At 43.7% G+C, this 24,361-nt stretch overlaps 1 protein-coding gene across 1 annotated transcript in view; it reads right to left on the bottom strand.

The window, feature by feature from the left end:
• Positions 1-24,361, bottom strand: part of znf407 (zinc finger protein 407) — a 146,183-nt gene that overhangs the window by 58,233 nt on the left and 63,589 nt on the right. Inside the window, exon 5 of the mRNA XM_085802682.1 lies at positions 21,559-21,633. Coding sequence (XP_085658808.1) covers positions 21,559-21,633 — 75 coding nt within the window. The remainder of the gene's footprint in view (positions 1-21,558; positions 21,634-24,361) is intronic.

Genomic DNA, 24,361 nt, shown 5'->3' with positions numbered 1-24,361 from the left:
TGGTGTGTCATGTCTGTATAAGCAGGCATTGATTTTTCTGTCCTGGCCTGCCACCTCCACCATTTATTCTCTGCTTTGCACCAGGGCCCAGAGGACTAGAGAAATTCTGTTACAGTCCACACACACATACACACACACACATACACACCCCGCAGGGCCAGTGGGGAGAATAGAGTTCACCTGTCCAGCGTCCCTGACCACTTAGCCAGGGCTAAATGAACAGTTAGCAACATTTTACCTCCCGCTTCTCTCTTAAGGTTCCTGCACCAGAGCTTCCCTCCATCTTAACTTCTCTACAAACAAGTCTCTTGTATTTTTTTATTCACATCATTAGTATCAGTGCTCACTGTGTTTCAGATAGTCAGTATCAATCTAATAAATGCAAAAGCGTCTTGTGTGGTGTGTATTTTTTTTTTTTTCGTCTGGTGCCAAATGCCTCTTTTTAGAATCAGAGCAAAAAATGTGAATATGCATGCCGCTCTTCCTTTACGCTGGACATCTGTCTATTCTTCATGCCGACGCCTACGACGCAACAAAAGCTGTGTCTTTTTTTTTAAATCTATGTGTAGGATGTTTGCACCTATATTCATCTGCTGTATTATTAGGCTTCAAGAGACACACACAAGTAAAAACAATAGAAAAAGCCGGCGCTTGAATTAATCTTTACCCCCGTGCTATAATTTAGGCACAGAATGACTAATGTGCGAGTCATAAACAAATGAAGTCGGGTTTTGGGGAGCATTCGTCTTGCAGCGAGGGCCATGTTATTTTAGGGAGGGCGGCTGTCTTTAAGTCCTGATTGTGTCGCTTAATCCCCGTGGTATCTGTTTCATAGCGAGCAGCATGACACTCACCTGAACAAATAATGACTCCAAGCAGCATGTAGCATGTGTCTGAATCAATAATTCAAACTCATACATCTTCCTTACTGGAAGGTGGGGGGCAGGAGTGGGGGGGGCAAAAGAGAATGAGGGAAAGGGGGGGAATTAAACATGGGGAGGTGGAGAGTGGGAGAGATGGAGAGGAAAATATGTCCTGGCTTCCATATCAATCTATATGTTGCATAAAGATAAATCTAAATGTGATATGGATGTCGTCCCCAACTAGTTGAAGAGGACATTTTAAGCTCACTTACCAGGAGGGATGGAGCAGCTTTAAAATGGCGCCTTTATCACCTGGCTCTAAGCTGAAATGCATATTTAAACATCCCTGTTTTCCTCTCCTTCTTATCAACTGACTTGGCAGAGACTTTATTTGACCAGCAGATGTAAGTCTGCATCTGTATTTCCTTCCCTTTCCTTCCTCCCTGCGGTATTTATAGAACAGCTTGTCGCCCATGCCACCGTGGGAGAGGTAAATAAGATGAGTGAAGAGATGCTATCTTTTATTGTAAGCATTATGCACAACACTCCTGCTTTATGAGCTAAACGGGCCATTGTTTATCACGGGGCGTAATCGCAGAGCCAGGCAGGCAGGCAGGCCTTGACGTGGGCACACGGCATGCTGGGATGGAGGAAAAACGAGAGAGAAAGGGAAGGCAGGAGGAGAGGAGAGAAGATGGAGGAGTCAGGGCTGGCAGAGTTGACTATCAGTGGGGGTTTTGTAAGGATGAGAGGAGGGTTTGCGTCTGTTTTTATGGGATCAGATGGAGCACTTTGATCTTGTCCCCGCATGTCAGATCCCGTCACGATCCACCGTCCCGCCCATACATATGCATACTGCCTCTAAACAGCCAGGCACCATGCAAAACACACCAAAGGTAGGAGGCAGAGGGAAGGGAGAGAGAGAGAGATAAAGACGGAGAGGGACTGAGTTAATGTGCTCGCGTACTGTGCGTGTGTGTGTGAAGGAGGGAGGAAGGGAAAGATGGAGAGACAGAAGTAAGAGAGACAGGGAGGTCTGCCAATTTAAATTTGAGGACTTTTTATTATGCTTCGGAGAACTGAATTTAAAACCAACAAAACAACCAAAATAAATCCAGAAAACGCTGCCAAAGTAACCAATTTAAGATTCAACATAGCCGGAGAAAGTTCTGCAATTCTTAACCGAGAATTTAGGTTTTCAAAGTATACAGTCTGTCTATGGCTCTGCTTCTGACTGTGTGTAAGAAAGAAAGCTAAGGAACCTACAGATGTGGACCACAGTCCTGACAGAAAAACCAGTCTGTTCCTAATTAATCTATTGTGATAATGAGGGCCGGTGAATTAGAAATGCAGAGTTTATATAGTGAGAATAATTATGTATGCATCTATATATCCTTATTTATAAGTGCAAAATAGAAATTAGCCTCCACACTGGAATCCAGACATTCACAATGCCTTGCCCTAAACCAGGTCTCCATCACTCTTCCTCTTCTCAATACTCACACGACAGAAATTAGATTTACTGCATAAATAACAAAATGAGCAGTGAATGACATCATATAGTAGTTATCTGGGCTTGAAAACCATTTTAAGAAGTCAGTTGTTTCTCGATAAAAGCCAAGCAGGAGGATTCACAGATTTTAATATAATTGTAAACTGAACATATTTGAATTCTGGCCCAAGACGTTTCAAGTACTTATTCAAGGCTCTGATAAGTGTGATGCGTGTTTCTCATATAACAATTGGTACATGATTACTAATGACAACAATCATTAATATGTATCCCTAATTTCCCCTGTGTATTTCCCTGACAGAGACACCTGTGTTGGGTCAAAACATTGCTAATAAAACTTCAGGCTGTGGGAACCTTTTCGAATGGATTCAAGCGAGGAGCTCATACGCCTACAGTTGTGATACTTAAAACAGGGCTCTGTTCAAGGTGTTTCAAACATAATGAAATAATGTAAAATTGTGTAACCATATAAATATAAACATTCAAATGCAAGGAAGGATTATTCAGAAATTACATTTCTAATCCTGCATTGACTGCTCCTTCACTTTGTCACATTCCTGTCAAGCTCTGATCAGCTAGAGGCCACAGCAGGAATAAACATCTGTAACCGTGAGCAACTTCTACTTCTAGTCAATTATCTCTCTGCTTTTCTTCCTCGTGCATCTCTCCATCTCCATCTCATACTCATCCTCCCTCTCTTTTTTCCTTCTGATCACGAAGCAGAGCGACATGATTGACATCCCGTGCAGATTTATTCAAAGACCCAGGTGGGCCTCTTGCCTGTACATCCAAAGAGCTGCATGCTGCAGTGTCTATACTGTCACTCATTACCATATCTATACCTTGGTGTGATCCTGTCATCAGTTCGGGTATACAGGGCTTCTGTCAGAACATCACAGTCCACGCTGGCCTGAATTGTGATAGAAATCCCTCATGAGGAGTTACTGTCCCTCAAACAGGAGGTTGGAAAGAAAGACCTGACTCATTACCACACACTCACTGTCACCCCCAAGTGGTGAGGTGCTGCCTGCTGAGGGGGACCTTAGAGAGTGTGTGTTTAGTGTAAACTGTAATCATTGGCTTCGGTTAAAAACTAAACAACAGTGTGTTAAAAATAGGTCAGTTTGTATGATTAAGAGCAAAAATCCACACTTCACTGCAGCAGACAAAAAAAAAGATGTTTATGATGCTCACTGACGTTGTCATAGCTTAAGGCCGAACCGACCCCACCGCTCCTCCTGACTGCAACTTTTGGTTTTATGCAGTGCAGCATCATACTAATCAATGGGCATGTAAACAAAGAGCATTTTTAATTGACTGAATTACTTGTGTTTGCCTTTTTTGGACAGCTAAAAATCCTCCGTCTCTTTCTCTCTCTCTCTTTTTTTTTCTTGTGGTGCTGGCCGGTTGGTGTGAGAGGAAATAATCCGCCGATGCTCTCACGCTGCAACACAAAGACAGAAAGAGAGAGAGGCCGACTCTCGCCTCAAGCCAAACTGACACAAACAGACAACTTCAAAGTGAAGACTGTTGTTTATTTGGCGAAGGGAAAAGGGGGGTAGAGGCGAGGGAGGAGGGGGGGAGAGAAAATTTATCTGATATGCAACTGTCAGGAGAGCATTTTCACATGCAAAATAGCGAGTGAGTGAGAGAGATTACCTAGAGGGAGGAACATGACAGCATTCACTAGGGTCAGGATGGATCATCATCTTCAGCCCCCTCCTCCTCCCTCGTCTCTCTCTTTCTCCCTCCATCGCTCTATCTTTATCTCTCTCGCTCTCTGTTTTCCCTCCCTCCTTCCTTCCGTTTTCCCCTCCTCTGCCTTCCCCTCTCATCCTGTTTTCAGACTCCATCACTCTGCACTTCGACAACCCGGCAGCTTAAATCCAGACTAAATTAGCTGAATGAAGATTAAATCATTTGGCCCTGAGCTCTCCAAGATATTGGGAGGAAGACTGAGTAAGCCTTAAATGGTGTCTGACTGGGTTCGGACCTATGTATGTGTCTGAGGAGAGGCTCTTCCTTCAATGGCAGTCAATTGAAACATGATTAGAGGGGGGTGTTGGGTAAAAAATGGGGAAAAGATTAAATTTCTGGGACAACTGTTTCCTAAGTAAGGGATCTGGCTTCGTTAGTTTTCGTTTGCGTGCACAACGTTGACCGACGACAGGCTTGTTCCAAGGCTAAGATATCGAACTGGGCAACATCATCGCTCACACTGCTTAGGAGAAATGCTTTGGAGAGCGCTGTAGTCATTGTGGTCTGCGGGTACTTAAATCAGTTTCCTGGATGGTGCTAGTTTAACATTCAAATGAACAAAGACAATGATCTGTGGCCTGATGCAGCAGATGCAACAAAAGTACAAACTCCGGAGGAATCTCACAGGAAAAAGTCCAAGAATTATCCCAGCAGAAGGGCATTTTAAAGTGAAATATCTATCGAGCCATATCACACTGAGACCTGCAGGAGTGTACAGCCAGCATGTCACACAAAACAACAACTAAAACCTCCATGAAGAGGCCACATGTGTCTGCAGAGTATTGTAGATGAAGCTCCTCTGAGAGGACTGCTGCTGCATATGACTGCAATATAAACAACTGCACACAACAGAGATGCTGCTGCTGATTTATGTTTACCTTCAATCCCGGGAGAAAGAGGAGGAGGAGGAGGAGGAGGAGAAGGAGGAGGAGGAGGAGGAGGAGGAGGAGGAGGAGGAGGAGGAGAGAGAGAGAGAGAGAGAGAGAGAGAGAGAGAAAAGATAATGAAATAAATAATAAAAGACCAGGCCCATCAGATAAGCTCCTGTTTATCCTGCTGTAGGGCAAATACAAATTGTCAATTTAATGAACACGGTGGACGTGATGAAAGCGGGGTGAAGGAGCCTCCTGCCTGACAAACAATCAGGAAATGTTATCTTAATATTGTTGCGCAGTTATTCAGCCCATAACTTAGGGGGTGGGGAGAGGCCACGAGGAGAAGGAGGTGGCATGGAGGGGAGAGGGGAGTGAAGGGGGAGCAGGGAGGCACAAAGGCCATGTCCCTCTGTGGTGGCCCTGTTATTGCCTGTTTTTATTATGAGCCATAGCTCAATAGTCCCAAACACACAAACCTAAATGTGAGTCTGTACGCACAATACAAAGACACACCCCTGAGCTTGCACAACCTTAAATTACAAGAGGTCATTCTTTTTTCTTTTTCTTTTTCTTTTTCTGTGTGCAAAAGAATGAAACAACATGACTCTGGACAAAACACCCCGACACCAAACGATCTCTTTTCTCTGTGTGTCTTTTCTCAGTGTGTGAGTGTTGTGATGTCTTGTTTCAAAACTTAATTTAAAAGCGCAATAGGTTTTGCAGATTTCAGACTATTAATGAAAATGTTTCAACTGAAACACTGCAAATCAAGAGCTCCAAAAAGCTTCTTGCTCAAATTAGCAGCTGCTGAAATGTACTGGAAATCTGATTTGTGTGACAGGGTTTGGTCAAAGGCCCTTTCTCAACCCCCCTCCCATCCTTTAACCGGCACTTTAAAAAGTGTCCAGATGCTTCACAACTCAAAGTGTTTTTTTTTTTTTTTTTTGCAAGTCTTGAATTTAAAGCATCGCAACCTGAGCAGCCACCAAAATTAACTATTATCTCCATATTTATATATTGCCGGCACTAAATTGCGTCGGGAAGAATTACTATCAATATGAATATCTGCAACAATAACTCAGCCGCAGTGCTGAGGACAGGATGCTCTTTATCAGGCTTCTGATAGGCCTTAAATACAGCACAAGGCAGCCATATCAGAGCTTTTTCTCTCTAATATCAGGCCGCATTAGCACCTCGTAAATCAAATTACACTCCTAGAATTTCATTAGGCTCACCTGCCAGCGCTGCTGTGCTGCAGAAATATTTATGTTTTTATGCTGCAATTGTGCGCTCTCAGGTACACAAAAGGGAATGAAGGAAGGGGGGGTTGCGAGGGAGAAAAAATGGGTGATAAACCTAATTATCTTTTAAGAATACAGAGAAAATGTGTCATAAATTGTGGCGATCCTGAGGAGAGCCGGCGTTTCAGAAGCCTGTGGGGCTGAGAGTTGGGGGACAAGTCTGCTCCGCTGTTTACCATCTTTAACCGGGGCTAGACTCCCGCAATCCAATTAGCAGCTTCCCCAAATTCGCTCTAAACAGAAATCAAACAGGATGATGTATGACGCCGATCAGTGGGCCCTCAACAACAAGTTAATCCGATAAAGCGAAAAAAGCAAGACTGCTAATAGTGCAAATACTTGTTCAAACTGGATCCAAACGTTATGATAGGAGTCTGTCTTTGTTATTTAATTACCTCAAAAGAACTTCACATTTCCATTTGTTTATTTGCTCTCGTTGTTTGTTAGATTATATTATCTGCATCATAAGCATCTCCGGTAGTGATTGCTGAATGTGAGCTGAGGCTTGGGGATGGGGCGCCGGGGTGGAGTGGGGTGTGTGTGTGGAGGGGGGGGATGAAGGAGGGGGGGGTTAGACCGTGGGAAGGAGAACGCCAACATTCCCGTTCTGTTTAGCTCCCCATCTGGAGCGGCTGGGGTCTGGATGGTGGGGTGTCTGGATATGGATTTTGATTAGACACAAAGGGAAATGACTGAGCCAGTGACCGTAACGACAGCCACTTAATAAAAGGTACAGTCTATACATCAAAGAGCATCTAGCTGTAAATCATTCGGCCCTGTAATGACGTGCATCCCCGTCCCATTACCAAGCCCCTAACAGGCCACTCATATTTACTCTCTGGGTCCCAATATCATTTTAGAATAATGAGCTATGTCCCTTATCTAATTAACAGGGGCCTAGGTTCATTTGTTTTTTCTCCTCTCTCCCTCACTGAATTTAGGAAGCTGACATATTGGTTTAACTCACAAATATTTAGGTAATTTGTTCTGTGGTATTACCGGTAAAATCATAACACAGATAAGGCGGTTATGGCTATTGTTGTATGTTGCGTGTAATTGCTGTATGTTACAACTGGAGGCTGGTTATCCCGGTTTGTGTGTGCGCGTGTGTGGGTATATTTGTGTGTATGTGTGTGTGTGTGTGTGTGTGTGTGTGTGTGTGTGTGTGTGCTCCACTGGGCAGAAGTAAAAGGCCGGGTCCATTCTCTCTCTTATTACTGAAATTGTAATTCAATGATCACCTTAGATCACACACGTGCCATAAATCAGATAGGCTTGACAGAGGATGAAAAATTGTATTAATAATGTGAAACTTATTATACAGTCCCAAATGCTCCCTTGATAAATGACATTGTTTGGGCCTGACAATGATTGCATTTAAAACATTATTTCTGTTTTGTGCTGGTGTGTGTGTGCGCATGTGTTTGTGTGTGTGTGCGCACTGCTGGACACACAGCAGCAGTGGTGGTTTTGCAGGGTGGGGAAGACAAGAGGTGGGGTCCCTGAGCTTCATAAAATATTCAAGATGTTTCCCACCCTTCTCTCTGGAGTCAGTGGGCAGGCGATGGCTGTGGCAGTAAGGGTTTAAAATCTGTGTGTGTGTGTCTGCGTGTGTGTGTGCTGCCGGCACAAGTGAAATGGTCGGTGGCTCACCGCAGCATAAACACCCAAACTCCCAGACCACAGAACGGATTCATGCACATCTTCAAATCATAAAGCAGAGTATACGAGCACTGTTATTACAGCACATATAGTCAGATATTAGCAAATGTGAAAAACTGCAGAAAGGAGGATAATCATTTACCAACAAGTCAACTATTGCTTTTTTTTTTTTTTTTTTTTTTTGAAAAACTGATTTGGAAGAGAGTTTATTCTTCTTCATAACTCAATTTATACCCGAATACTTGTATAAGAAAAAAATGCACGTCTAGACTTGGTTTGAGCCGGAGCCAGCAGAGACATGAAAACTCTTGAAGAAGAAAGTATGGAAAAAGCTTGAGAATACGAATACCATATCTGCAATACTTTACTGTGTCATATCTGAACGAGCTGGACCAGGCGAGGATTGAAACCAGTCCAAACTGCATCCAGTAACTGGACGGAGACATACCTTCAAATATGAGCGTTGTGGAGTTAGAAAAGCAGTGAAGAGATAAAAAAAGGATCTGGCACAGGCCCTATTTCTTGTCACAAGGACAAACACATTAAGTTGTAGCACAGCATTTTGCTAATGCTTTCTTATTCTCAACACCCATCTTTATGGATTAAGTGCTTTTGCCTAGTGCATAAACTGTAATGAGGGAAGTTATGTTCGTGGGTGAGATTGAGCCAGCAACCCCAACCTGTCTGCCAGTGCTGTTGTAAACAGGAAAATGTTGATTTCAAATATGCACCAATATACACCCCATCTCCGTGTGTTCAAGTCACAATGACAAAATAGATACTTAGCATTTAGTTAGAACATAAAAACCTTCAGCATACTCAGACTTAATAAAACAGCTCAGAAACTTGATCCAACTTTTTCCAGAAGTGTCAGGCAAAAGCAGAAAAACATTAAAAATGCTAATGTTGCAATATTTTAGGCAGACATAGGTGGCATAAAAAAAGACTACAACTACCCGCAACTCATATCGGCCCCTGAAAACCTGGTATCACGCAGCACTGGGTTCAAGGAAAGTCTAATTAAGTTGGAGGATAGTTTCAGATCCCAGTGCAGGGACGCAGAGACCCAGACTGGACTTTCCCTGTAGACTTGGCTTTCCCTGGCTGGCCCTGTCCACGTCCTCTATTTTACTGAATGTGCGACACAACCCCCCCCCCCCCCGCTAGTGATCTTATTACCCCCAACCCTCCGCCCCCGCTCCGCTCTCCCTTCTCTTCTCCACCTCCTCATCCCTGCAAATGACCATGATGGGAGGCCATTCATCTCACTCCTTCGGCCACCACAATGAAATAAATCAAGAATTTTTCCCCCAAATATAACAATATTTGTATTTGGGGTGGGGCAGACGTAATTGATGACTGCAGCCGTGCTAATTAAAAACGGCGGAGGTTTCATTAATCTTGGTCATTGGGTGGGGTAGGGGGGGGGGTGCGGGGTGGGGGCTGCTATACCGCACTGGCTGGACAGAGGGGACAGGGCCGCCTCCATCGTCCTCATTGCTCAGGTGATTTGGGCCATTGTCGAGTATATTAGCACAAGGAGATTAATGTGAAATAGCCATTAATAATCACAACAAAAGTCTTTAGTCTACAAAAGTCTGTCTCTGTGTGTCTGGCCTTCTACCACGACAGAGGCAAACAAGACGATATAGTGAACAACCACACGTGTTTACTGCCATGTCCTGGCTGGAGGAGTTAATTGCTTTTCTGACTTTGTTCTGTAGAAACTCTTTTTTTTCTCCCTTTTAAATCCCCTGACACACCACCGACACACACACAGTCATACACTGCTTTTGAGAATTAATTACTAGTCCTAACTTTCACCGCTTTGCTTGTGTTTGTGTCGTCAAAACTATCCAGTCACAGAGTGTCGCCCATTCTTCAGACAAAAAACAAAACACGATCATCAGAGTTAATGTGTGTTCAAATACGTCATGATAAACATAAAGATCTAGTTATTTTTAAATTTATAAATGTATTTTGTAAGCTTTTAGAAAATTCACAGCATACTGCCTGGTGTTTGCTTCGATCTGAATGTTACAGAACACTAAGATAGATTTAGATAATGCATTAAAAAACATTATAAAAAATGTTTACATAGTACATTGTCAGTCATCTTGCTCTTAAGTACAACAAGGATTGATGACAAGAGAAGTGGTTATGCAATACAAAGTTAAATAATACTGCACAAGCATTTTTTTAATTTCTCACAACTACATTTTGGAGCTGAAGCAAGATGATTAAAATTAATTTCCCCAACTCTGCCCTGACCAGCAGTGTAGAAAACAAATACTCAACATGATCCAACAAATAAGTCACATCTGAGCATCGGCATAACAGAGCAGACTGGAACAGAAACTGGGGTTGATAAAACAGAATCATATTGTTACTGCTGTGCCATTACAACGCAGACAATTTGCTAAGTACCACCTATGAACGGCACAGATGGATTTCATCATCACTCTGTAATGGCTTCTACATGTTAATTCACAACTTTAGCTTCTCCGCCACGACTCCGCCACAGAATAATGGCTAGCCTGCATCTGGTAGAGGCAGTGTAGGGCAGTGTATGAAGCATGGAGGGAAAAACGGAGAGAGAGAGAGACAAAGAAAAAGAGTCGAAATTAAACAGAGAGAGAGAGAGAAAGAGAGAGGGAGCGAGAGGGAGAGATGGGTGGGTGGGGTGGAAGCAGTAGCATATGGTGCCACGCTGCCATAAACAAGCTTTATGAAAAGACTGGGGACGTTTATTTAATCATGGAATACCTGAGGAATCGCAACGAGACGCACACTTTGTCCCATTATTGTTAGCCCATAAATTTAACTGCTTTACCAGAACGACGAGAAACCCGATACAGCCGCCGCCGCCGCCGCCGCCGACAACGTGGGGAAGCAGGTGAATTTATGTATGTGTGTGTTTGTGAAGCGCAGTGTCGCAGCTACAGTACAAAAAAAAAAAAAGTGTGTGTGTTGGATGGAGCGGGGGTGGGGGTGGGGGTGGGGTCACAGATGAATAGCCATAACTGCTACAGGCTGGTATCTGTGTAACTGCAAAACACAGAGAACTACAGTATATACACTGTGGAAAGTATCTGGTAGGGAACACGCAGATTACAGATGTGTCCTCTGTTTATTTGGAGTCCACTGTATTTCTCTGTTCCTCTACCTTCATCCCTCTAGCAGTCTCTCAGCATGCATAAACATTTATATTTCCACCTGTCATCAGCCTCGTTCTCTGGAAAGCTCCATCCCCACAACCAGTTTAAAGAATTAAAAACTTTTATTAGCGCTTTAACCTCCCGGGTCAGACAGAAAGCCTATCAGAAAATAACAAGGTGGGTCTAAAGGCCCCCTGAGGAAATGCATTTCCCATTTTTACTGAACTGTAACAGCAGTGGACATCTAAATAAAGCTCTGCTCCCGCACTGGTGTCAGTACAAAATCACATATGCTCACACAATCACCCAACACAACTGTGCATAGTACACCCTGCCTTGTACATTGTACATAGACATGGATAAGTGAAGACATGAGCACAAATAAGGCCACACACACGGAGCTGCACATGGGACTATACACAACACACAAATACACATACATCTACTTTGAAGTTCACAAATACACTACAAAGAGCTTGCTCTTGCACACAAAAGGACACACACACGCAAAAAAAAAAAAAAAAATCAACTGCATGTGCAATTGTGTGTCTGCATGCACCCTTCGACACACACACACACACACACACACACAGCTCTGGGTCAGGGGGACAGCGGTAGCTCAGAGCCAGCTGTGACCTGCCGGTCCAGGTGCTCAGGAAAACCGCTGTTAACGGCCACGATTGATGATCTAATCAAACTGTCACCACGGCGATCCGCTGCAGGGGGAGGGGAGGCTGGGGTGGCGTGGCGTGGTAGTGTGCGTAGGGAGGAGGGGGGGAGGCGGGTGAGTCTGAGGGAGTGGGGTGAGAGCAGGTGGGTGTGTGTGTGTGTGTGTGTGGGGGGGTGGTATCCAGGAGGCCGTGTGCATGCTTACCGTTAGTCCAAATTGAGAGTGACAGTCTCAATAGTGAAAAGGCCTCTTTTTTTCCCCTCTAAGTAATGGAGGAAACAACTCCAGCGGTCTTCCGGAGGATGTCACATAATCAAGGGAGCCCCACCAACACCCCCCACCCTCCTCCCCTTCCATAACGTCTCAGCTCAACTGGAGTGTGGGGGGGCCGGAGACTCTGGATGTCAGCGGATGATGCGGTACAGTGCTGGGCCGACGGCCCCACACAGAGCTGATTATGATGAGTTCTGCATTGTTGGGCACTAAACACACACACATCTACACAAAGCGCTTGTAGAACTGAAGACTGGGCCTAATGGACACCCAGTTTTATAACATTTAGTCCCATGGGTTCATGAGGGGACACTGTTTTTGTTGACATGGTGATAAACAAGTGGTGAGGGTGGAATCTAAGAATGAATCCAGTGAATCCACTGTTCCTCGTTTTGCCTAAAGGATGCCGACAACTTGCTCAAGAAGACTGTCCGCTGCATGTGCTCCAGACCCCACTCTGAGAACCAATGTGGGCGTGGCTCGTACAGTACGCCTTCTGACATGCAGGCGCATCAAATACCAGAGGATGTGCCTAACGCCAGCTGCAGGTCTGTTTAATTTATGTAATAAACCACAGGATGAAGTAGCTTTTATCGTTGGGGTCTGGACGACCTGCAGGTTTCATTGAAGGGACACTGGAGGCCTCCATTAAAATGAGGACTAATTCAATATCACAGTTATTGGACCAATAATTATCCCTAAATTACAAAAAGAGTTATGAATATCTATCAATATCTCTCTGGCCATCTAGAAGCAAACTTTTTCACCTTTACGATCCCAAGACTATAGATACCATCCTATTGTATTTATTTCATTAGAGACAGTATTATAACCTTAACAGTATAAACGCTATAGGGAAAGCTTTTCTAATTATTAGAATATGTAAAACAGTCAGTAGAAGTGGGGGCTTTTGATTAGTGCATGGGTATTTAACACCTGATGTGATGACAGGTACGTGCATGAGCATTACATTACATTAATCTGTGAATTACAATAAATAAATATAGATATTATATTAGTTCTTTAACAACAGCTCCCAACCCAACTAATGTCGTACAGAGCGGTGCTGTTTGTTGCAGAGGAAAAATATTTGAAGACTGGCAGCAATAGATTAAATCTAAGATAATGTAAGTTAAGCACAAATGACAATCCCTCTTGAAAACATAGCTCTGCAGCCTATTAGCATCGCTGTGCAGCTGCATGGGGAAATATGATAATATTTCTCTCGTCCACATACAAATAAAATGAATTAAGTTGCTATATTTAGCTAGAAAAGAGAAAAGTTCAGGAAGTTGTCCAACTTAATAGTGGCCTTGTTGATTGCTGCCTGTTCTGTGTGTGTGTTAATCACCTTCCCCAGGATATATCCACGACTGCCGCTTGCCAGTCCAGCTCGCATTAATTTAATCGCTGCTCAGCTAATTCATTGATTAATTGGTTCATTAGTGATGCCTGGCAACATCCATTTCTGCCATGACAGTCTGATGTTTCAATAGAGAAGAAAAACAGGCTGGCAGCAGCCCAGTTTTTCCACAGTCCCACTGTGCATAATGTCCGACCACTGTCAACAGTTAGCCACACAATTGTGTCACTGTATAACTGCCTGGTTTTGTGCCACAGGATGTGAAATGAATATGAAGGTGAACTGTGCACGTTCTCCGTTCTTGTCTGGTTGAGTAATGTCACTTGGGCTTCAGCGGTGGGTGACATCATTCTTAGGGAAAGAAAAACTTCAAAAGCAGGAGGGACTGTTGGAGCTGCGCTGGCGGGATGAGGTAGACGCTGTTATGAGAAGACGAACTACTGCTGCAGATTTATTCCACGAGTCAAGGTCGTGTTCCCCTGACATGACGGGTGGTTTCCAACTCTGGGACGAGCTGTCGACTGCTAACTAACATTATTATTAGTAATAGGAGCCAATAGGACCCTGCTGCACCCTGCAACAATGAGCTGGGTGTTAAAGTGACCAATAACAATGCACGGCCTGGACGGGAATACTAATGTGACATCACTGGCCAGGTGAGATGACCATAAAGCAGCAGAGACGTATGTGACCTCTGACTTCTCTACTCTGAGACACAGGGCCCAGATTTATAATTGGCATTTTGTCACAGTTGTTGCTCCCAAGCAGTGGTAAGTCCTGTGATTTAACTAATGATGAGCAAGGGTGGAGATTTTAACATTAAAGTGTGTCAGCGTCTCAGAGAAACCAACATGCTACACTCACACACCCCCCACTCTCACCCACTCACAAACACACACACTCCCACAACTCTGCACCATACGCCCATGACAAGTGCATAAAAATCGTTCCCAAGCGATAGCACAGGCCAACCCATAAAAACTTAATGCACCTAATTTTCCAGTAATCAAACTTTTATAGACTGCGATGGCTTTTAAACTAACAAATTTTAATTATCGCTTAATTTTAACAGCAATATTAACGCGATCCCTCATTCTGTGAGTGTTCATTCGCCATGAAATATTGAACAGGGTAAACAGTGAGGCGCTGTCCGCTGGCTCCTGTTCAAACAAGCAAGCCAGCAAACACAAAGGTGAGCTAGGGGTCGCTGAGGCCTTTGCCAGTACCACACCAGGACTACGTGGGCTGCACGGACCTCTGGGAAATGTAGCTTCAACGAGTGCAAGCACATACAAAAAAATCAGTCTGCTGATGTTGCACTAAAGACTACCACAGAGCACTGATGGTGTGTGTTGGTCAGTGGTTATAATGTAATGCTGCTTCAGTACCAAACAGACAGTTTCTTTTATGTTGTTGCAGTAAGTTAGATTTGATTTGTTTTTTTTGTTTGTTTTCTTATTTGAGCGTGGTGGAAAGGGGAGGGGGGGTAATCCTCGGCTACTTTCAAGTTAATACTTTCCTGCCGCCTGTTTCATACTTCTCTGCGCTACTAATCACATTCCTCCTTACAGTACCAGCAGCACGGGATGTTATTGACTGCTGCCCTTGGGTGGCTGGGAACGAGGCCTTACCACCCAACACCAAGCTACAGAGACAAAGTGCTGACACAGGCAGATAAGGGAGGGAAGAAAGAGAAAGATTAAAGAGCAGATTCATTATCAATAATTAAGGGAAAGGATTTATTCTAATGAATTAGGGGTTGTCTTTATCTGCTCTTTATCTCCTTATCACGCTGCTAACTCTCTCTTTTTCTCACTCACACACACACACGGAGACTGCGCACACACACTGGCTCGTGGTTTTTGTGTGACTTGACCCCTGCCTGCTCCTTGTGGTCCATACTGCCACCATGCTGGCTCCAGGCAGGGCTCTTCCGCCCCCGCTCCTCCCGTCCAGCCTGGATGGTCCCGGCCCTCGGTGCCGGGGCAATATGGCCACGCTGCACGGCATGCTGGGACAAAGGCTGCAAGCCCAGAGCCCGGCGCTGCAGAGCCAGATGCCCGCTCAGCCGAGCTCAGCCCCTGGCGGTGACGTGAGCGACCACGGTAAAAACGTGTAAATCATTTTCTGTTGTGTAGGAATAAACACGGTGCAATATCGAAGCTTAGATTTCACCAGTTTGCTGATGTATTAGGGCATATTAAAAAAAAAAAGAAATCCAATTTCTGATGTCACTGTCGCTCATTTCTGATTTGGTGCATCTTATTTTGTAATCTTGGCAACTCCTCAAACAAATGAACAAATGTAATGAAATAGATAAAACAGTTACATAAACTGCATTGACAGTTTCAATCTGAAGCGAGCATCCTCTTTCAAAAAGCGTTCATACTCTCGACTCTTCCGACCACAGTCATGTAAGAACTAATGCTCTGAATATCCCTGTCTTCATTTTGTGAGTCATCACACCTGCGCGGCATGCATCATGCTCGCTATTTCTGGATCTGTGCTCATGCCTTTTCACCTGGTTCTCTGTTTTCTTCGGAGGGGTTTTAGCACCCGCTTACTTGGCTCAGACATACAGTAATGCTGTAGAAAACACGCGCGCACACACAGACACACACAGTAACTGCACTTGAGCAAAACTGTAGCAGATTTTAGCAATTAGACATCCACAACACTGAAAACATTCTCCCCAGCTGCTCGCATCGTGCTTCTTTTTTTACCCCCTACTTAAACAAATATATCTTTCTTCAGGGTTGTCAGCACTCCTGTTTCAAGAGTGATGAGTGTATTAGTTCAAGGAGTTTATTATTACAAGCGTGAAAATGGCAGGCGTTTTAACAATTACCTATAAAAACAGGTATGTGAGACAGGTCAGTTGTCTTTTGGCGCCCTGTTTTTAAAAAACTAATTACAAGCAATTGAGGCAAGGTCGCTGCTGTCAATCACGCTCTCAAGCCCCTCCCTTGTTACCGATGTGTTGGTTTAGGTGACTGCGTGGAACACACACGCACGCACGGTCAAACACATGCACACACAAAAGGTTACAAAGGTAAACTACAACAAAAACGAAAAATGAACCAACTGACTTTTTTCTCAGATGATAGAGAAGAAGAAATAACGAGAATAATTTGTTCATAACCTTGACACCGCACATGCTCGCACACACAAGAAGTCGGTTTGCAGTCGTATAAGAGAGTGTTTGGACTGTTACTCAAAAGCAGCGATACGCTATTTATTCCATGTCCCTCCTCGGGGGCACTTGTTCTTTGCTGCTGCTAGTTAATGTCACACTTTCAAAAGTGATGGTTGTATCCTCTCTTTGTTTTATAATCAAGATAACTCCCTTGTTCTCCTGAGAATGTGCAGTTTTGATGTGCAACAATCAATCAACATCAATAAAATCAAACTAGAGGGAATACTTCTGCAGATTCTGGGGACTTTACAACCATTTTTTTTCCCCCCACCAGGTTGGCTCAGACCCTGCATCCATTAACGGAATAAGGGAGATTATGTATTCAGGAGGAAATGCACTGAGGAACAGGGATAATTCAACAAAAGTAACAACTTCTTATTATCATTCTGAGCTCTAATGAAATTGAAATCACTAAAAGCCATTACAAGAGCCGGGTTTGTGTAAACTTGCGAGGACATGTGGTCCTCGTAAGTACACAGCTATAACAAAGCACACACATGCAGGCAGACAAAAGGACAAAAAGCCCTCATCTCCGCTCAGTGCCTGCAGTGAGGAGTGGTGGTGTGACTGAGACGAAGACCCAGTTGTGTCACTTTACAACAGTTCATATCTCTCTCTCTCCCTCTTTCTCCCCTTCTCTCTTTCTTTTTCTCTCTCACCCAGAATCTGTCAGATAGTTGGAGTCTGTCATCTCACCCATCCTCCCCTCCGATTACTCTTCCTCCTCTTTCCTGCTGGGGTTAGAACGACACACCAGGCTAATATTAGCCTTTTATTTAAAGTCAGAGCTGACCAGTGTCGACTGTCACTGCCCGCTACACTCATTAGTGGGAAGAGATTGAAACGAGATGCTGTGATTGGCCACCGGGAAGGTATAGATAAATATTTTATTAGATTATGTGTTTCTAGCATGGCCTTCCTGTGTTTTTGTGGGTTCCCTTCAACACTAAAAAACACGCATGGTAAACTCAAAGTAGACTGCATATGACAAGAAGATTTGCAGGTTTGTGACCAAAGGGAAGCACTGCATCTGGCTTCAATAACAACTGTGTGTGTGTAGGCTGGCCAGCAGAATTTTTTTTCGCACAGCTATGTTTACTGTATATTGTCAGGTTTCGCTTCATGTTCATACCACTTTTTTATTTTTTATTCTTAAGGAAAAATCAGGAACGGTTCAACCGAGGCTCTCAGGACTCAGCACTAGGTAGTGCAATAAAACTGCCCACTGCTCTTACATTTCGGAGAGGTCAAATGGGGGCAGATTTTGTCAAGTTTAAGCCACTCAGCTAAAGTAGAATGGTGGTACCTAAAGGATTAGTCCGTCAGCCTTTTAAAACCCCATAGTGGTGGGATTTTATCCTCTCCACAGACACCCACCCAAAATAACTTGGCATTTGAGGCCTAAGATGGATTTGGCTAAATGGGGCCTGGAGTTACCTGTGGCTAGTCAGGTTTCTTCCTCCTCCTGCTCCTCCTCCTCCTCTTTTCCTTTGACTAACAGATCTCCCCAGCGTTCTAAAAATACCAGGTGAACAGGGCCGTAGAGATGGTGATGAAACTGCCTCTCTGACACTGTCCCACTGCAATCCATCTCTCCACCGCCTGCCAGCCAGCATATGTTTGCAATTGGCTCCCCCCAGCCTCCCCCATCGCCTCTCAACCCACCCCCACTGGTCCCCAGTTGCTGGTTCAGATACCCCCCCCTCCACACACACACTCTCTCACACACACACACACACACACACACACACACACACACACACACTTTCCCTCTCACTCGTTTTCCCTCAGCTACCTTCCAAAGTCTCCAGGTCTGGGCTTTCAAAACCAGTGCAGTTATCAATCACCGAGCCGGCACTGTCTCGTCACACCAAACCTCTCTAAGACACACACTTCCTTTCTTTTTCCATTTCTTCCTTCTTTCTTTCATCTTCTTTTCATCTTTCTTCATTCTTCCTTCTTTCTTTCATCTACTCATCTCTTTGTCATCCCACCGTTCTCTCTCCCTCTCTCCTTCTCCTTCTCCTCCTTCCCTCTTCCGTCCTCTGCTCCGTCTCTTACACTTGCCCAAATTTGTTCCACTTAATAAGCCCTCCCCACTGACCTTGTGCTAATTAAGCTGCACTGTGTTGGAAATATGATGGTTAATTAATGATGAGATAAATTCTGTCTGCAGGACTGTCAGAAAAATGATGACACCGTGTTTTACAGGTTTAAATAGAACAAACCTTGTGGCCGTCCTCCCTGAGTGTGCACGCAGGAGTGCGCGTGTGCTTGTGCGTGTGTGCATATATGCGTCTGTGTAGGCATGTGTTTAAATGTGCATGACTGAGTGGAAGAAAAAGAAAGACACAAAACAAGGGGTGAAAGAATGATCTTGTGAATGTTCACTCACACACACACACAACTGTATGCAAGTGTTCCAGGGTGTATATTAGCATGCAGTGACTTAACACGCAGTTATTCTACTGTGTGTGTGCGTGTCCATGTGTCTGTGTGATGTAATGATGCTGTGTGGCATAATGCTTTATGCTTCAGCAGAGTGACTGGCGTTGTTTTTGGCAAAAACACACATTGAGCTAAACACTATCATGTAACACAGAGACGTTACAGCTCCATTCATGCCCAGTGTCCTTATGTGTGAATGTGTGTGTGTCTCCTCCATGACCTTGGCTGTGTTGCCACGCTCTGTTAAAAAAGCCATGAGCACAAAGAGTCTTTGGGAGTGAGTGTGTTGCTGTTAGTGACAGATTTGAACTTTTGATTAAATGTAAGTGTCGTTTTGGATGGCTTCAAAAACACTGAGCTGTTCAAACTAAAATTGGTGCATTAGGTAACTTTGGCTAAAATAGAACATCTTTTGTATGCAAAACCACTTTTACACAGTGTGGTCAAGGTGGGAATGTTGTGCTTTTACTCCTCCTCGCCGCTTTGTATAGAGAGTTTCAATGTGGGACGTTGGGGCTGAAGAAGCACCTTTTTTCCGGCGGTGGGGGAAGTCGCACAGTCGGATCGATGTTTGTGTAAAGCTGAGAGCTGGCCCGGTGGAGAGAGAAGCGTGCCAACACTGCTGTGTTATATGTCAAGCCCTTGAGTTTATAACACAGGCACACTCTCTAAAATCACATACAGTGTTATGGCAGCTTTGATTGGTTTTGTGGAAACGGGAAAAACCAGGATAATGAGGGGCGATGTATGGGGATCTCTGTATAAAAGGACTGGAGAAGATTCCACTTGTGAGGCGAGATGATATTAAATAATATCAAATATTGCAAAATTTCTTCCAAATGAAGTTTTCATTGATTTTTTTTTTCTTTTTTCAATTTTGCACATTCTGCCTATTGTATCTAATCTCTTAAACCAGAAACCTAAAAATCAATATGATGAAATGTAAAACTGTTAACCCAACTGCCACCGCTTTGTTTATCTAGTTTGTAGATATAGATTGTTAAACCTTTAAACCTTGGTTTCTTGTACAGTAATCAGATAAAACTTATCTTTCTGTAAAATCTGAAACATATGACAAAGCAGTGGAATTAGAGACAGGAAGTATACGCATAGTTTTACGAAGTTAGCAAGGGATCAGTGACACACTAAGGCAGGCACTCGTCTGGTATCTGGTAGTTTGATGACATATGGTTTGATGGAATATTAAAAAAAAAAAACTTACTTTGTTTTTATGGAGCATGAGTAACAAATGTTTTATCCACTGTTAGCAGGAGAAGCATCTGCTCTATGAAAGTGAAAAATAATATCTGACTTGTAGAAGTTGGTACTGGTTTTGTACTGCATCAGTTCAGGCGCAGTGGTAAACTGCAGAGGGTTACTGAATGTAGCTGTGGGCCTACAGTAATGTATGTTGCTTGCGTATCGTACGGCTCTCCGTCAGGTATCCTTGGATAAATAAAGGTTGCAATCACAAAAAATGTGGATGAAACGGAGGCTTGAATCAGTTGAGGATATGAGGATTTGTTTCCATCTAATCCAGATGAACAGCTGACAGTAAGAATTTAGTTGATAATGTCTGCGAGATGGAGAGGCATCTGGTCGGGCTGCTTACTTCCATATCTGAAGCCACTTGTCATATCTAATACCACATGTTGTCAAAAGTATCAATTTGGTTGCGCAGTAATGAAAAAGCGGGTCTGTTTCTATTTTAGAGGCTAGCTTGACAGATTGAGAGGTGTTTAACGTCTCGTTTTGGCTTGTCAGGGTAGGAGGGAGGGGGGGGTGGGTGGGTTTCACAACTTCATCTCCTCATCTTTCTCACACACACACGCATACACATACACATACAAGCACTGACAGCAGGGCTCTGCTTCTGATAGACAGGGCCAAGCGGGAGACATTACACATACACAGAAACACACACTCACATGCATAGAAAAAAAAAATGGTAAAAGAAACATCATTCATCCTTAATTCAAGAGGGAGAGCAGAAAGTAAGATGAGGGAGGCAGCCAGATAAAGTTTGACAGAAAAAAGGGATGTAAGCAAGAGAGCGAGACAGGCAGAATGAGTGAGAGCCATTTAACTCATTAGGGAAAGGGAGGATCTCAAGTTATATTTAACTTGAAATTTAACTAGTGGGGACTTTCTGCTTTAAAAGCTTGCAGACCTCCAACAGGGTTGAAGGAGCCGAATTATCCTCCAAAATCTCGAATTAATTGCCTGCTGTATCTCTCACTTTAGTCTCCTGAAAACAAGCTAAGATACTTGACAGTCAGGATCCAAGTCAGAGCAACAAAACTGAATCTAATTCTCTCTTTGATGTTGTAGAAATGATTCTTTAAGATGTGATTCCTTTCTTTTCTTTAACTGACACACTTTACTGAATACAATAATATGTATTCTACCAAAGTAGAAAAAAAACATTTGAACAGCAGATTATGATGTGCAGAGAATGCACTTGTGTGTCAGACGTACCTCTCTTTGCGCTGTCCGACTCCATGTTTTCCCAGTAGGTGGGTGCTGAGATGTTTCTTCATCACAAAGGCCCATCTACAAAACACAGACAAAAGACACGAGTTAACCAAACAGCACTTTCAAACTTTGCTTCGCTAATCAAACATTATGCTGGGGGGATTGATGGAGGAAGCAGAGAGAGATTGTGACTTATACGGTCTTGTGCAAACGAAAATAACTACAGCATAACAGTTCAGTACATATATGCCAGAAAACCTTCTTAGAATTAAAAGAGAAGATGGATACTGCCAAATGGCCTTTGCAATCATGTGTATTAAAATACATGAAACAGAGCAGCTAAACTAAGGCTTAAGATGGACATAAAGCAGGAGAGATGTGGCGTCTTTTCTTTATTTCTTTATTCCACTGTGCTTCCCTGATAGATGTGTTCCACTACTCTCTGCTGCTCATCCTCCATTTTCTCACACTGTTTTCTTTTCCAACAATTGCATGAGAACACAACCCCATCTTTCCCTCACATTCCTCAACATTCCCCAGAAAAAAAAAAAAAAAAGGGTCTGACATTGAGTTTTCAGAGAAAGCAAATATAAACTGTCATAAACAGGTTCATGGTTGGAATAACTATTGTTCTGTTAATGGATGACAGACCAGCAAAACAGACTCAACCTATATGAAAACTGCCTCGTACCACAAGAGTATGGGAGTTGGGTGTGTTTGTTTAACTGGCACCTTTTTTGGTCAGACAGTAGAGTGAGAATCTGGGCAAAGAGTGCCACATGCTGTACATCAACGTGTCACACAAATATTTGCCAATTTGCAAGGATTTACAGCACATGTATCTATAGTACATGTAGCTGCACGCACACAGTCGAAAAATACCGGGTTGCCATTGCTCAACGGTGACCACAGTGTCCTGACTCTGTCGAGGGCTCTGGGTTTTACCGTGTCTCCTAAACAGCATATGAAAACATAATGAACGGATGACAGGAATAACTACTCTGACATCCAAGCTGCTTCACCAGTGTTTTCATCCCCTGGCCTTTTCATTTAGCACCCATCACTTCCCATTATTGTGCAACTGAGAGACAATGACCACATCTGAGAGTGGAGGATGGAGCTACATGAAAGCGGCTGAGGGAGTTGAACCGACAGTCATGTGGTTGGCACTGTCACCGAACGAACACACACTCGGGTCCTCGTCTGCGTCGCTCCTCCCACATCTTCCTTTCTTTTCACTTTTCCTTCGCTCCGACTGGATCATTATTCTGTTTTCTCTCTGGCCTGAGCCTGTCTGGTGCTTCACTTCTAACTTCAGTGTAGTCAGTGTATCATCAAGCGAGAGCATAATTATTTCACCATTTATGCCGCTTTTGTCAGCTATTGCGCCTCTCTTCTGCCAACCCCCCCACCCCTCACCATCACCACCACCAACGTCTGGACGCACACATACACACACACATGGCTGTCCCCCCCGTCCCGTCATGGCCCCGGAGTCCCGTCCGTCATCGAGGCCCCTGAGGCCGACGCTAACTAACACCACCATATAAATATTCAAACGTTCCACTGTTTTGCCTCGTTATCATCACTCTACATTTTCTGGGTCCTCTCTAACTCAATCCATCCACCCGTCCAGAATGTTGCCTCAGAGTTAAACTGGGAGCGAGCAAATGACTAAATCTTGTATACTCCAATCAGGGAGAATGGCAAGATCAAAAATGCTGAGCTTCTCTGGCCCACTGGAAGCGCCTCTGACTGACGGCATCATCTATAAATAAACAAACAGCATAATTAAGATATTTCTGAGAGGGTGGGGGTTAAAAGAATGAATCAATATATTTGAGGGGAAAAGCAGGGCCTTGGAACACTTCACGCGTGCTTGTTTTAGTCGTCGTGTTTAGACTCGGAGAAAAAAAAGAGCTTGCAAACATTTCTGTTAATTATGTATTACAGCTGTCCTTCATAAACCTAATTACAGAGTGCTGAAAGGCAACAGGGGCAATTTGCATATGTGCATGAAAGACAAGACATATGCAAAATATGATTTTAATTAGCATTCTTTGATAGCAAGGGGTACAAATCAAACTGGCATGTTGTGAGATTCTCATCTCGTCTATTTTTTTTTTTTTTACTGGATTATTCTCAAAGTGGCACGAGTGCAGGATGGGTAAAGCCCTGTGGAGGCACCTGGCATAGGCTGCAAGCGTACACACACATACACGCACATAAATGGGTGTTAATATTCACACAGAAATGCACAATAACAACTTGCACAGCCCCGAGTAATCGCACACAAATGGAAGAACATGCACACACCCACTACACACACAAATGTTGATCCTAACACATTTACAATTAGCTATTCGCCATGTGATTATCAAATACACACAAACCACAGATAATATGAAGATATAATGCAGCAGCATTCACACACACACACACACACACACACACACACACACACAAACTGATACAAAGTCAGACAAATGACAATCCTTACTCACGAAAACAGACATCCACAAGTGCCCCATCTCTCATGCATGCACACACACACACATTAACCAACACACAGAGAGATCGCATATCTAAATGTTAAAGGGGCAAATCCATTTGTTTAAGGCAGTGTGTAATCAGCCCCCTGCCCTTGGTGTGTGTGGATCCTCTGCCATACAGGTCAAGGCCTCAGCTTGTCGTCCTGCTGCCTTGGGCTGCATCATCAGCCCCAACCATCAGCCTTGATGGTTATTGTAACAAAGGGATACTTTAACATGCCATTCATCCATATCAATTCACTTCCCCCCCATGA

Source organism: Trachurus japonicus, chromosome 16 (genome assembly GCF_045865225.1).
Source record: "Trachurus japonicus isolate A0001 chromosome 16, Traja_1.0".
Lineage (NCBI taxonomy): Eukaryota > Metazoa > Chordata > Actinopteri > Carangiformes > Carangidae > Trachurus > Trachurus japonicus.
This window is presented reverse-complemented; position numbering and strand designations above follow the sequence as displayed.